This window comes from Spea bombifrons, chromosome 1 (assembly GCF_027358695.1).
Source record: "Spea bombifrons isolate aSpeBom1 chromosome 1, aSpeBom1.2.pri, whole genome shotgun sequence".
Lineage (NCBI taxonomy): Eukaryota > Metazoa > Chordata > Amphibia > Anura > Pelobatidae > Spea > Spea bombifrons.
In genome coordinates, this window is record NC_071087.1 from 33,731,504 (window position 1) to 33,746,911 (window position 15,408).

A 15,408-nucleotide genomic window follows, 5' to 3' on the forward strand; every position below is an offset into this window, starting at 1 on the left:
TATTTTTCTGCCACCTAAATCAATCAAATCTCATAAAGGAAAACCCAGAGCACAAATGTCTGAATATAGAATCAATCAATGAAAACCTGTAGATTATGATTGGTTTGGAAAAAAAACTGGTTGATGTAGTGGTGACTTTAATGTATTTATGAATAAGCAGTGATTTTTTTTTAATATCAGCAAACAAATAAGAGTGGGGAATCTGATTTGATATATATATATGACAAAAGCTATAATAATATAATATTACATTATATTATATACATTTATTTAAAAAAAACAAGACATAACCAGTGATAAATGTGCTTAACAGAGTTCTCAAATAATCATATTTGACAAAGTCCCACTTCCACCTCTTCTTCCCAAAGCTGTTATCCCACTAAATGCAACTGTTATTCCCCAATTTATTTATAGAAAACGCCTAATAAGTAAACCCATGCCATGTATACGGCCATCATGTTATGTTGACTTCCTGTTCGTAGGATCTGCATGTTTATTAACTCTCTATCTTTCCATTGTTCTTAACTTGCAGATTGTTCTTGATCCAGGTTGGGGTAAAGATAACATAAGGATAGGAAAGTGCATTTTGTAGGAAATTACACACAATATTTTAAAATCTGGATACTGATCAAAAAAAACATTATCCACAGCCTATAGTTTTTTAATTTTATTTAGTAAATCCCCCACTGCATTTTAATAATCTTTTTCCGGGGTCATCAAATGTACAGACACTGCTTAAGTATTTTTCTACAATGTTGTACACATTACACAATGATTGGCAGATTATGTTTTTATTCTTCCATAGAATTTTGAAGAAGAATTTTAGAACTTTAGAATTTTGACCATCATAACCTCTGTTAACAATATAATTTTTGACAATTAGGATTACCCATAAACCCTTTTAATAAGGGATGCACTGAAAACCTGTATCTCTGGGTTCCATGGCGTGTCATTAACAGAACACCTTCTCACGTAAAATAAAAAGATACTTGGTAAATATTACCATATGGACTATTTACTTTCAATGTGATCTCAGCAGCGAGGATTCTGAGCAAATCACACCTTTTGAAGTAAACAGTTCTAAGTATTGATCTTACATCACGATTCCAGTCGGTTAATGTTCCCTAAAAGTATTTAACTGTGACTCAGTTCTATGTTGAGACTTAGCAACACAGGCAGGTTAATTAGTGTGTTATGTGTGATCATTAGTCCCTCCACCCACTGGTTATAACATAAAATCTTCATCTAATCATGCAAAATCCATTACTCTCACTTTACACAATGGACCAACAAGACAAATCCAATATACCAGGGAAAGATGGTATGTATCATACACCATATTCCTGCTTTGTGATACATAAATTATATATATATATATATATATATATATATATATATATATATATATATATATATATATATATATATTGCTTCTAATAAATGTATCACAATTATTTCAAGATTTATATATATATATATATATATATATATATATATATATATATAGATTGGTCTCACTTAATATATTTTTTTAGTTACAAAACTTTTTTGGCAAAATATTGCATTTTTGCATCCAGTCTTTTTTTATTAGAACAATCTCTGTATTTAAACTTACCCTATTGTTCTACATAAGGAACGTTACATAACTTAACTTTTTGTAAGCAAATATACTGATATACTAATGTTTGTATATATGCATACATATAAAACCCCTGTTTAAAATCCGATTTGTATAGTGACTTTAATTGGCTTTTACTTTCAGAATTTGTGTGTAAAGTACAATCCTATCTTAGAACACATTGCACACCATCCGAGGAGGAACAGAAGAAATATCATCATGATTTTGCAGCTTCTACTTCATTTCACGGCGTTCATAATCTGGTCAACGACAATAGCAATGGAACCAGAAGTAGGATCCGGAAAGTGATATGGATGTCCGTTGTTACAGTGTCCATCATTATGGCCTCTTGGCAAGTCTGCACAAGATTCATTATTTATTTCAGCTGGCCAACTACTACTTCGGTAACAGTTCAATATGTTGACAACATTGAATTCCCCTCTGTGACATTTTGCAATTTAAACAGGTGAGATTTGTAGTTTGTAAATAATTTGGGTAATAAAAGGCATATTGTGCTGCATACATTCTGTATTGAAGTTTATTTGCATTCATTAACATTACAGATAAAGGTAAATGTGCAGGAATTTTGGCATACAGATGGAGGCATAGTGGGAAATTGAATGTTGTAGAATTTGTAAGCATTTTAGTAGTAGCAAGCAGAATAAGACAGGTCTTTCCCAGCAAATTCCATTAAATGCTCTGGAATTATGGACTTTAACATATTTGTGTTTTGACAAATACTACAGCAATGCCACATTTTTAAGAGATCCCAACAGCACACTCAATTCGAAGTTTTTTTTCATGTCAAGGTGCCTTGTTTCAGGATAACTAAAATATAAGGTTTTGTTGTGCCAAAGTGGCCTAGAGGTTCACCTGATTTAATGGAGCTGAACACTGCGAATCAGGTCCAGATGCTCATGCTTCAAGAAAGAAATAGCAAAAAATATCTACAAGAAACTTTGCTTGGACACCTCCAAGACACATTGAAAGGCATCAAATTCAACATTATCCTGTTTGAGAATTTGATGCTGCCTGGCACTCCCTGATTCAGCCACCCAAGGCAGCTGCCTGGTATGCCTGGTGTTCTATGTACAATATTTGGCTCTCTATATCAATTGCATTTTACTCTGAGTCTGAACTTCTAGGTCAAATAGGTTTTTTTCCCCCTTCTTACATGATTTATGAAATTCCCTTGCCAAATGTAATGACGTTAGAAAAGTAGAGAAATAGACACTTTGCTCAGTAAGTGTTTAAAACTAACTGAGGAACCCATTTAAAATATGATACACACACACACACACACACATATATATATATATATATATATATATATATATATATATATATATATATATATATATATAAATATATATATATATATATATATGTTGATTGGTAATACTATATCAGCAAAGCAATCATTGAAGAACTCACAATAGAATTCACCGTAACAGATTTATATCCAGTTGTGAGAATTGATGAAAAACAACATTTGGAACTCGCACAGATAAGATTTGTATTTATCCAAAACACCAGTTTTGGCAAAAGAGCCATTGTCATTGAGTTCTTAAGTGATTGCTTTGCTAAGTCGTGTTTATTTATTTTTCTACATATTAGTGTAGCACTACGTTTTTAGGGTTTTTTGGAGTCTCTTCTAGATTACTATTCCTACTATGGTGTACAAGGTGCACAAAAAGTATTAGAAGAATATTGTAAATGTCCAAACCAGTGCATTAATATCCTTTTTTATATGATATCTTAGGTTCCAAACAAAAGCTGTGACCAACCTTAGTATTGCAATTTTTATGTGGAATATTGTGTCTGCAGTTCTTCACTTATCCAACACTAACAATCCTGAGAAAGATTTACAAGACGTGGCTGATTTTCTACGATTAAACCAAAACTTCAGCATTAAGGAGTTTACAAAAAACAGCGGCTTTTATCTCAATAAAAGCACTCTGCTGAAATGCACTTACTTTGGTGTTCCATGTAATGCAGAGGTATGGTAGCCTTTTTTTGTGGAAACCTTGAGATCGATACTTGACATGCATGTGTTGGTGAACCTACATTCCAATTTACTGATTGCTTTGCTCCCTCACCTCTAACATCTCCACACCACGAAATTGGCCTACTGTCCTCATCCCTCTGTACTATCTTCTGATTTTATACCCACTTTTCTATGTCTCAATGCCATCTCCTAACCTGCAAACTTGCTTAACCTCCCACTCTTCATCCAAGAACCCTCTGTAATGCCTCAACCTCGACATATAATCCAATCCTTAGTGAACAGACTGGCCCATCTCATGCTTTGGTATGAAATGCTTGTTTCTTTAACAATAAAAGTTTATTAGTGATGTATAGTAATTGTATTCTAAGATTTTAAGCACAAGCAAACAGCAAATAACCAACAAAGGTATGTAACATAAGTTATACTATTTGGCATTTTTGATTAATGGGCAGAATATTATATTAATCATCAATGTACCTTTAAGAAGATCATATGTTCAAAAGATATCTGAATAATATATAGCACATTGATACACTTGTACTTAGCAAACACTGAGACATCAGGGGTAAAAAAGAAAGAATTGGGCCCAGAAGAAGAACTCTGCCTTCTAAAGACGTGGTCTTGGGAAGCATGCAACAACAATTATTATTGTTCTGACCAAACATAGACAAATATTTGAACCAACAGCTCTGTTAACTTACCCTGCAAATGATATTGACTAAATCATATAGCCACCTTCTAAACATTTAGCTCTGTTCATGAGAAGCTAGCACTCACTTGAGTGAGGGTGGTGGCCACTGTTATTCTCCAAGAATTAATGAGCCACAAGTAAAATGTATGACTTACATTGCATCTAAAATGGTCTTGTCTTTAAGAACATCTTGTTTGTTTTATAGGACTTTGAGCATATTTTCACCGAATATGGAAACTGCTATACATTTAATCACAATGATAGTTCCACAAACAAAAAGGTCAGCTCACCAGGAAGTGGACTAAGTATACTCTTTGATATTAAACAGGTAATTGTACATCCTATAATCAATGTTTATATAGCAGGTAATATATTCAACATTGCTATAACATAATGAAACACAATTACTTATTTACAATCGTGTCAGAAGCCAGGCTTTCAAAATAGCCCAAGCAACATACTTAGTACAGTCCAAGGAAAATCATGAACTAGCATTAAAGCTTTGGTGGCGCCTCGTTGATCTACCAGCCCCTAGACCTCTTTGAGGAGGCAATATAAATACATTAGCTGTTCCAAATTGGTGAGTTGGTTGGTGGATGGGTAGTCTATATTTTTTTTACATAAGGCCTCATTCTACATAGATACCCTGATCCGGGTGTTCTAAGTTTAGTATACATTTATATTTGTGCTTTTCATACAGTTTGTAATTGTGACTTGCTGCTGCTTGAATTTTCAGCATCTTCTAAAAAACAATCCCATTTTATTTTAATTCAGCCAGAATTCACTGATGATCCTTCATTAGGTTATGTTGATGCTGGAATCACATTCGTAATACATTCGCCAAAGCTGAATCCTAGATTTGATGGCCTTGGTCTACATAGTCCCGTGGGAATGCATGCACATGCTTCAATTCGCTACTTCAAGGTAGAAAAGTTTATTTTTTATATTCCATTTCCAAAATGCAAATGTGATTATAACATTGATGTTTAAACCATAGGTTCAAACACCTTATAAATAAATGTATGTGGCTAAAGGTAAGCTGTTCTAATTAAATTTAAGTGCCTAATTTTCCTTTTGAACACAAGATGCTCTACATCTGGCTCCAGATGAACACAGTAAGATACAGACCTAGTAAATGTCAACATTCAAATATTAGCATAACTTTGTACTTTGTTATGTAGTGAAGCCGTTCTGCGGTATAAAGAAGATACTTCAGTTCTCCAATTCCACATTGTAGACTTGTCTATAGTTAACAGTTAGCGATAGAGAATACCTATTAAAGTACTACCTGTGGAGGCGGAATCAAAGCCAAGTAACTTTTGCAGAAGCTGTAGCTCCAGAGTTGCAGGACACCGCCCCCTCCACTGTCCGGTTTGTGTGCCCGTTTTGGTTCCTCACGCAACAAGCTCTAGAGCTGAATACATCTCATGCGAGCCAAGTCACTGGGGACAGGGAAATAAGGCAAATGCATTGGGTGGATTCTGATTTTTCTGTGTGTGTGTATATATATATATATATATATATATATAGTGTGTGTATGTATATGGTATATATATATATATATATATATATATATATATAAAAAATAAATTTTCCCTGTTTTAACTAACTTTTTGTTTCTAAAAGACAATTGCCCAGGAACACCCTTGGGGTGAATGCAACCCTAATTTGAAGTTGAACTTTCATGAGGTATACAGTACATATGGCTGCTTACAAGAGTGCAAATCTCGTTATATACAAGATAAATGTGGGTGCTTACCATTTCTCCTACCAGGTAATTATTCACAGAATAATAGTCCTTCTACTATGTAATGCCAGAAACATCTGCTTTAATTGTATTATTATATAATGTTTATTTAAAACAATGTTGTTTTTTTTTATTTCATTTAATTGTAAGGGGAAATGGAAATTTACTTAAGATATGTACAGAACCCCATGAATTAGGATTTATATAAAGGCTACACAAGCAACCAATGAACAGACTTGACTTGCTTGTACAACAATCTTTTGTTATATATTCATTTTATTTTTTTAATTTTTTAAACAGGCAATGGAAAGGAATGTGACATCCTGCAGTTGTATAAATGTGTTTCCCAAGCACTTTGTAAGTAAGCAAAAAAAAAATTCTTTGCTATGTATTTTTCTCATTTATATTTATTTTCACTATATTTTTAATAAAATATTTTATACTGTAGCTCATTCAACAAAAAAAAACCTCCAATCATACTCTATTAATAATATATATATATTTTTTAATTTTTAGATAAGATTGAAAAACATGATATTTGTACCGTGGGTACTTACAATTCCACCTGTCCCGTTCCATGTGAGGAGACAGACTTTCCTGCTACTATATCATATTCTACTTTCCCAAGCGATAAGGCAGCTGAGTACCTTTCCACAAAACTGAGGAAGAATGTTAAGTACATGAGGTAAACGCACTACCAAAGCACCCATAGCATCCAGACTGGACATACTTCTGTTGTTGCCTTTAATTCTCCTTTTGTAGCCGATTTATTGATTACTATATATAAATAAATATCTGAACTCACCTTCCTTTTTTTTTCAGGGCAGTGACATTATCATCTGTAAATAAAGGAAGCTTAATTCGTTACACAATCAAACAAGTTAATGCAGAAAACATTACTCTATCACTAAGTGTTTAAGCAATATAAATCAAGTAAAATTGCAGGTGGACATCAGTGGCCATTTTCTAAATGAGTTGTCTATTGATTGCAAACATGCAACCGGCAGACAGCAAGTCTTTAAAGAATTATTTCCTAGATAACAAAATGGATAATTCATTATTAAGGGATTCATTATTAAGGCACAGTATAGTCCAGTGGTTTTTATCTCCAGGCTTCAAGGACCACAGATGGGCCAGGAATTCCATGTATTCTTATTTATGTACTCAAGCTTAAAACCTTTGGCTGTTTGTAGCCCTTGGGGGCCTGGAGTTTAACTTCTTAGGGTAGGCTACCTAAACATCTCCATCTTCGGGGGGGGGGTCGCTTAAAATAGAGGCAAGACTAACCATGTGAGGAAAGTGGCTAGCCCCAAGTAACCATAAATTAGCTAGGAGGGGGAAGTCGGCAGAGGGTGGGCACAGCCACATACTACTCTCCTGCCTGGAAAAACAGTAAAATCACCTGGAGACTCTGGAAACATTGACTCACTTGGGGACTCCAGATCATATCTTGCATTTTAAGGATCTCCAGACATTATCCGCTAGTTTTGAGGCATTTTTGGATTATGTTAGGAATGCTAAGGACCATATTTACCTGTAGATACAGTATGTTGATTCTGATCCCAGAAAATCTTAGCTCAAGCCTGACTTGTTGAATGCCAGTTTCCCAGATAGTCCTTTCTGACTTCCTTGACTTGTGGAGAATACAACATACTATATACTTGTTTTGCCAACCAGAATATAAAGATATAAACATTACAACTTTAATACATTGTATAAAAGTTGCAGTTGGTAAAGGTGTATTTTATTTTCACACTTACGTTACTAATTACTAATATTTGAAACGGAAGTCTACATTACAGTTTATTTTCTTGTTCTTTTTTCTTTAGGAATAATTTGGTTTATATTGATATTAAATATCATGAACTCAACTACAAAATAACTAAGCAACAGAAAGCACTGACAGCCGCAGAGCTACTGTGTAAGTTTTTTGCAGAGGTTTATTTGTATGATTATTTTAAGAAGATGAGTATAATTTACCAGTCAGCGGAATAACTTGCATGTCAAGAATGGAAAAGTATACTAATTAACATTATACTTGGTACATGCAATATCTGTATTTTCTACTCTTCTGTTGGATATTAATGTTGGTCACTGTATATATATATATTTTTTTCTACAAATGTTTTTCAGCTGATGTTGGCGGACAGCTTGGTCTATTCTGCGGAGCAAGTATGATTACAATCATAGAGATTTTGGAATATCTATGTACAAATGTCTACTGGGTATGCATCTTTCTAATTCTGAAAGCACCTACAATGCCCCAATGGACAGTAAACCATTCAAGATACAAGAGGGAGGGATGCTGAGCACGTGTCATTGCAAAGGTTACATTTTGTCATTGTTGTTATTGTTATGCTCTCCTATGTGTTAATCTCAAATTCTATGAATTAATGTTGTGTTGTAAAGAATTAACAGAGCTGTTGAGACTAACACGTCACATATATTGCAATGTCTTTTTTATTATTTTTATCTGCCATGATTCTGTTGAATGCTACATAATAGCTAAATTATGCAAATTGTATTTTCTAGATGCATGACCTAGATATTGTATAACATAAATACAATTTGTAATACTAAAAGCTAATAAGTTACCTATGCATGGTTGAATTTATTTTAAGGAACCCATTGGCACTCATCCCTACCCCAAAAAGATACATTTATGAAAATGCTATTTTAAACATTTTTGTAGTGTGATATGAAGCAGGGCTGCGCTGCTCGGCAGTAACCTCCATCTTTACTCTATAGACAGTCCTGAGCTTTGACGCTATTAGAGACTCACACTTAGTGATGGGGAATTTTCTACTCCTGGTGCTGCCAAAGGACCCTCTACACCCTAAGAAATACAGTCATAGACCAATCAATATAATCACATGGATCTGGATACCATTATAGCAAACAGACTAAAATTGTCAGTTTTATAGAATTTAGATTGCGCAATAGGCTTTTGTACTTGTGTGTAACAACCACACTGACACAATTTAAGACTTGCTGATTGTAGACCACATAACGGGGTCTTAACAGAGAGTAGAGGTGAATTAGCAGAAAACAGGAGTTCATAAAAGCAAACTCACATGAATTACATTGAAATTCAGATCGCATATTCACTAATGCCACGTTGCAATTGTAGAAATCAACACAACAATGCAAGAGGGTCAAGTTGGTGCAAGTTGAAAAAGTTCAAACACAATTTTCTCCTTCCACTATCTGTATATATGGCAGAAATAATCATAGTATCTCAGTGGTAAAGTCATGGATAAAAATGTGTTTTCATTGTCTTTTAGGCAAATCAAGTAAGATAGTGCTCTCAGTTGGTCAGGGTGTCCATACCCTTACATATTTTTCTAATATTTTGTATATATTTGTAATCATATGTGTTCTGTTCTTCCCCAAAGATGTTCCTAAAAACATGTAGAAGACAACATAAAAAAGATTTGTGTCATGTCTAAAGGCATGTCACAGTTTTTGTACACTTTTGCTGGCTGTACTGTGTATTGTGAAGGTCATGTTAAAAGTATATTAAAACATTATACTGGAATACCTGTGCATATGAGCCCATCCTGTCTCTGTAAAATGTGTTAAGAGTGACTTGAAAAACCCTCATCGTCCCAACCAAGCTGAGAACATTTTGATACTTGTCCATATTTCCTAGGTCTTTCCTTTGGTAGACTTGATTCGTTGTCTGCTTTGAAGATCCAAGCCTTATCACACATTCATATGCTATTTCTTTGGGCGCAGGAGCCAGGCATGAGACAAGAATACATGATTAAACCTTTTAGGATACTATTAATGGCATACACCAAGAATGGTGGTTATATTCTGTAACTTGTCCAGTTGTAGTCTTATCAGAGTGAAATACCATAATAGGTCTTAGATGTATATTATTTTAAGAAGCAGAATGTTTAACACAAATGTATATGCTGTCTTTTCTTTGTATCTTTATGTCTAATTCCAATTTGCATTACATTTTCTGTATGCTATAAATGTAAAACCATTACTCCCCTTGCGTCCATACAGATTGAACCCTTTCAAGTCCTGTTTATCGATAAAGTATTGCTCACTCTAGTACCTAGAGTGAAAAATATGAAGCAAATGGTGACAAAAGAGTCAGAAATGTTAGTGTATATGTTGTCAGATAGAGAAAGTTTAGAGTAATGAAAATGGATGTTAAGTTCAAAAAGCCATTACAATCTGATCAAATCCAGGGTGACAGACTAATACAATATTGATTTATTTCCAGGCTGACATTCTATTACTCATAGATTGCCTCTTACGTCGAACTAGCTGCAGTAGAAGGCATATTGGCATGTTCTGAAATCTAATTAAAAGCAGCTAAAAAAGTGAAAAGGTGAATGACAGGCTTAAAATAAAATACTGCACTGCCTGTCAATCACAGTTTATTAAGCTACAATGGAGTATTCAATGAGGCAGAGAAAGGGTTAAACTTTGTCAGTGTCTCACAAGCAGCCTTCCCTTAGTTGTTTCCATGGATACTGGATACTGAGATTTTATGTAAACTGACAAAATATAGGCCTCAAATAATTATAGGGATATCCCTTTACAGAATAGGTGTATACAATATGGGGTTATGCTTCAAATGTATTCTGGTACAAGGGTATTCTGGTACAAAAAATGTATCACCATAGTAACTGATGGTCCAATCATGTGTATCCTTCCATTAAGTAATGGTGATAAGACAATATTTTCAAAATCATTTTTTGTACATAAACTCTTACTGTCTCAGCCCTGAATCTCATACACACCTCACATAACACACAGTTGCTAGATCATTCCATTGCTTTTGTTAAGGTTGTTCCCACCTAGTTTTCTAGACATACCTGTCATGGCCGCCCGCTGCTCCGGGGTCCCAGGGGCATGGTCTCACTGTCCTTGTTACCATTGGATCCTGAACTGTGTACCAGACCTCTGCTTTGGCCTTAACCATGTTCCTGCCTTATCCCTGTGTACTGATGTCTCGAGTCCTGCTCCGGTATACCCAACCTTGGTCTGCTTTGATGAAGATACTGCCTTGTTTTTCTAAACTACGTTCCTGCTGTTCCCATGCCGGGTTTTGCCCAACTGGTGATAGCAGCTCTGCATTCCTCATCCTGGCACCTAAACCTGGCATGACACAACCCCTGCATCAGTGTACTGTAATGCCACAAAAGTACAAACACTTACCAACCCTGCATATCATCCTTATTTTACATTAAAAAAAAGGCATAGAATGAAAAGAAAATAATTTATTATAGACCGTTTTACAGATATTATGCAATTATACAATAAATATTTAGATACACTACACTTTGTACAACAAAGTTCATATTACTATATATTTACTATGTTAACAATGGACACTATATACCATATAAAAGAAATGCTACTTGCTATGATTGTGACATATACTGTATAAATGTAATCAATAGTATATAATAAACATGTTATTACCCTGTGACTGTCAATTTTCATTTTGGTAGTGACTCTATCTCAGAAAGTGCTTTCATCCTAAATATTATGTTTGTGCATACACACATATTTAATATACAGCAATAATTTGCAATACTAGCATGATACAAATAGCCTATATAAGTAGTAGTAGAAACTAATACCCCCGAACTGCTATATAACATAGAATATGTATTAAAAATAGTAACATTCTATTCATAAATATTGTACACTTATTAACTTTAATATGATATAGACAACTATTATTGGCACTGGGCATCATGCTGAAACAGGACATCAAAGATCGCTGCGCAAATCCTTTGAGTGGCAAAAGCTACATGTAGAGCTGTATTGCACTCAGACAAGACCTACTGTATTTATATATTACAGAATGCACAACTTGAAAGCAAGGTTTCTTAATGCTACCGAATAGTATTGCACACAAAGTAACAGTGTGGGAAACACATCACCTTTTTCTCGCAACCATGTTCTTAAAATACTTTAATGCTAATAAACACGGATTCTATCAGCTTAAGAGTTCAAAAATAATTTCACGATCATACACACTGTGTTGACTGTTAACTAACAATTACAATGCATTGGATATTGCCAAATTTTGTTATATTCTTTGCCACCAGGGCAACAACATACACTATACTATTATAATAATTATAAAACACATATACAACAAAACATTAAATCATAGAGGGGAAACTTGACAAAACCAGGATGTTTAATTTCCTTTTATGCATGTTAATGTGAGATTAAGTGATTGAATGCAAGGGGAAATACAATCTATGTATTGCAAACCCACAGTGGTATTTAAAAAGTATTTGCCCCTTCCTAATTACTTCTATTTTTGCTATTTTGTTCCATTTAAATTTTTCAGATCATCCGAATATGAGTAAACAATTGATAATTTCATTTATTTAAGGTAAAGAGTTACTCAAACCTATATCACCCATGTGAAAAGGTAATTGCCTCCTAAACCTAATAACTGGTTGTGCCACCCTTGGCGACAACAACTGCAATCAAACATGTGTGATAACTGACAATGAGCCCCTACTGATGGCTGGACATTCTCCTTCATGATTTTCTGGTACAGAGCAGAATTCATATTTCCATCAATTATGGCAAGTCACACATGTCCTTAAGCAGCAAGGCAGCCCCAGACCATCATACTACCACCACCACAGTGCTTGACTGTTGGTATGTTGTACTTATTGTGGAATGCTGTGTTAGCTTTAGCCATAGTAACGGGAATCTTATTTTTCAAAAAGTTCCAATTTTGGACTCATCAGTCCACAGAATATTATCCCATAAGTCTTGGAGGTCATCAAGATGTTTTTTGCCAAATGTAAGATGAGCCTTTGTGTTCTTTTTTTGCCAGCACTGGTTTTCGCCTTGCAACACTCCAACGGATGTAATTTAGGCATGGTATTTTATGTGGAATCGGGATCACTGAAGCAGTGAGGCCTGCAGTCCTTTATATGTTAGTCTGGGTTCTTTTGTGACCTCCTGGATTGATCATCAGTGCACTACTGAGAAATCTTGGAAAGGTTCACCAGTGTTCCAATTTGATCCATTGATAATGGTGCTCACCATGGTTCAATGATGGCTCTGCAACCCTCTCCAGAATGACAGAATTAAATGAATTTGTTTCTCATCTGTTCCTGAATTTCTTTAGATCGTATGCTGCTTTTTGAGACATTTAAGTCTACTTCACTTTGTAATACAGGTTCTATTTACAGTAATTGATGTTTAGATTCAACGGGGTTGGCAGTAATCATGCCTGGGTATGTCTTGTGAAATTGAACCCAATGATCAATTTAATTTGGTTGATTTAGTAACTAGGGGGGGGTGACTTTTTCACATAGGGCCAGCTAGGGCTTTTTTTCTTCTATACATGAAATCACCATTAAAAAATTGCATTTTGTGTTTACTTGGTTTATCTTTGTCTAACGTGAAAACTAGCTTGATGATATAAACCATTTAAGTGTGAAAAATATGCAAAAATAGAAGAAATCAAGAATGGGCAAATACTTTTTCACAACACTGTATATTTTTCTACCCATATTGGATTTAAAGTGTTTGGCTCTTTTATTCTTGAAAGTTACGATGGAACATAATGTTGATTCACACGGATCTTCACTTCTTCGTTTAAGTAAAAATCTTTAGTTATTCCTTGAAGGGATAAAAAGAAATTTTAAACAGTAAATATGCTAATTGTGAAGAGTATACATGTAATTTTTGTATATTGCCTTCGCTATTGTTTAAAGATTAAGTGGCCATTGCTGAAACGCATCATATCATCATACTATGCATGTACCCATACCATGATTATTACATTTTACTTATAATAGTAGAAAGTACAAATTAACAATATATAGAATTAACAATAACATGAATATATGTTAACAGGTATTGCTTACAGTCTATTAGGTGGTTCTGGGTGAATGAGAAAGAAGGTGTCAACGCAATTATGGATGAACTACCAGATACGTAACACACATACTATCATTCAGAATTATAAAATAAGAGAAAAAGAGAATGTATTGTTTTCTCAGGATTAACTCCATATTTATTTTGGTATAATCTATGGAAAAGTATTTTTTTTTATGTCACCAAAGGAACATGTGATGATAAAAAACAAAAGTTTGTCCAAGTGTTAACTAAAATTTAATGATGCAGGACTCAGAGAACACAATTTAGAAATTAATCATGTTGACATTGATTTATAACACTGTAGCAAATACAAACTGAAATTGTGCTGAATGTTTAGATAAGAATAGCTATGTTTATGCTTTAATTATGCCCTGATTAGTCATACCTCTGTTTCTGTATTCTTCCTGGATAAAAACCAAACTTGCATTGGATCTGTTTTTCCCTTCATGCTCACTGGACCTCGGTGCTTTAAAAGAAATTGAGGATCTGAATTTTCTGGAGTCATGAGACATCTGTAGAAAAGACAACATTATGTTACAAGATTGCCTATGGTTATCATAGGTCTTGTTATATCATGGGATCATGGATACTGTCACGTTTTCACCCTTCGCTGGCTGGACTTGTTCATACTTTGTGTGGCTCATTCCCATTTCCAACCTCTAGTGGCCGCTCTTGTCACTCTGAAGCACTCAGAGTCATTATCTAGTCCAGCCCCTCGTATCTCCTGCACCTGGGCTCCTATCAGACCTGCTCCCCCGGTTCGTGACAGATACATGCTTTACTTCAATGTCCTCCAACCACACACCCTAACCCTGGAGTTGTAATGTGATAGCGGTCATACAGAGGCCACACTGAGAGAAAGCAATTTTCTCTGATGGCTTCCTTGGTAAGCAAATATTCACTAAACATATTGTATACATGTACCTCAAAACAATGCCCGCTGCCCAAACATAGCAGCATCTACACTAAAAACGTCTTCGACAACTGGCAGATGTCTCCTGCATGAAAGGCATTATCCCTGTATAATACATAGTTGAATTAATAATGTCATTAATTTAACCCAGTATTATACATTAAAACCAAACTCTTCTTGCAGGAGAAGCTCAACGGGGTTCATCCTTAATAAGGAAGAGTGAAGCTGATAAGAAACTCTCCTAAATACTTCTTTAATGAAGTAATACCTATATTTTAGAGTCTTTCTTGACTGTTGTTGCTGAAAACTTAGGATAAAAGAGCGTAATATATTAATACTCCACCACGGAATAGGAAACAGTGGGTGAAGAGCTATTGTTGCTCGCATAAACAGTCATATTTTCTTCTATACAACCCATAAGCTCATTTCCCCCAAATTGTATGTAGGTTTGCACTTTTGGTGTCTCAATTAATAGGCTCTGAAAATAGCGCTTTTGCAAATCTATACTTATTTGGTTATTTAACCTCATGATTTCCTTCAG

At 34.6% G+C, this 15,408-nt stretch overlaps 2 protein-coding genes across 2 annotated transcripts in view; one reads left to right on the forward strand and one right to left on the reverse strand.

Moving 5' to 3' along the window:
- The first annotated feature begins 1,281 nt into the window (after positions 1-1,281).
- On the forward strand, positions 1,282-8,373 carry ASIC5 (acid sensing ion channel subunit family member 5). The gene is made up of 10 exons (XM_053458411.1): positions 1,282-1,321; positions 1,763-2,084; positions 3,381-3,618; positions 4,523-4,645; positions 5,092-5,241; positions 5,944-6,091; positions 6,365-6,421; positions 6,581-6,749; positions 7,894-7,985; positions 8,198-8,373. Exons 1-10 carry the CDS (start codon positions 1,282-1,284, stop codon positions 8,371-8,373), a joined length of 1,515 nt encoding a protein of 504 aa, XP_053314386.1.
- A 5,150-nt stretch (positions 8,374-13,523) lies between these two features.
- Positions 13,524-15,408, reverse strand: part of GUCY1B1 (guanylate cyclase 1 soluble subunit beta 1) — a 30,703-nt gene continuing 28,818 nt past the window's right edge. Inside the window, exons 13-14 of the mRNA XM_053460302.1 lie at positions 14,340-14,466; positions 13,524-13,693 (exon numbers count right to left, since the gene is read on the reverse strand). Coding sequence (XP_053316277.1) covers positions 13,688-13,693; positions 14,340-14,466 — 133 coding nt within the window. The 3' untranslated portion in view covers positions 13,524-13,687. The remainder of the gene's footprint in view (positions 13,694-14,339; positions 14,467-15,408) is intronic.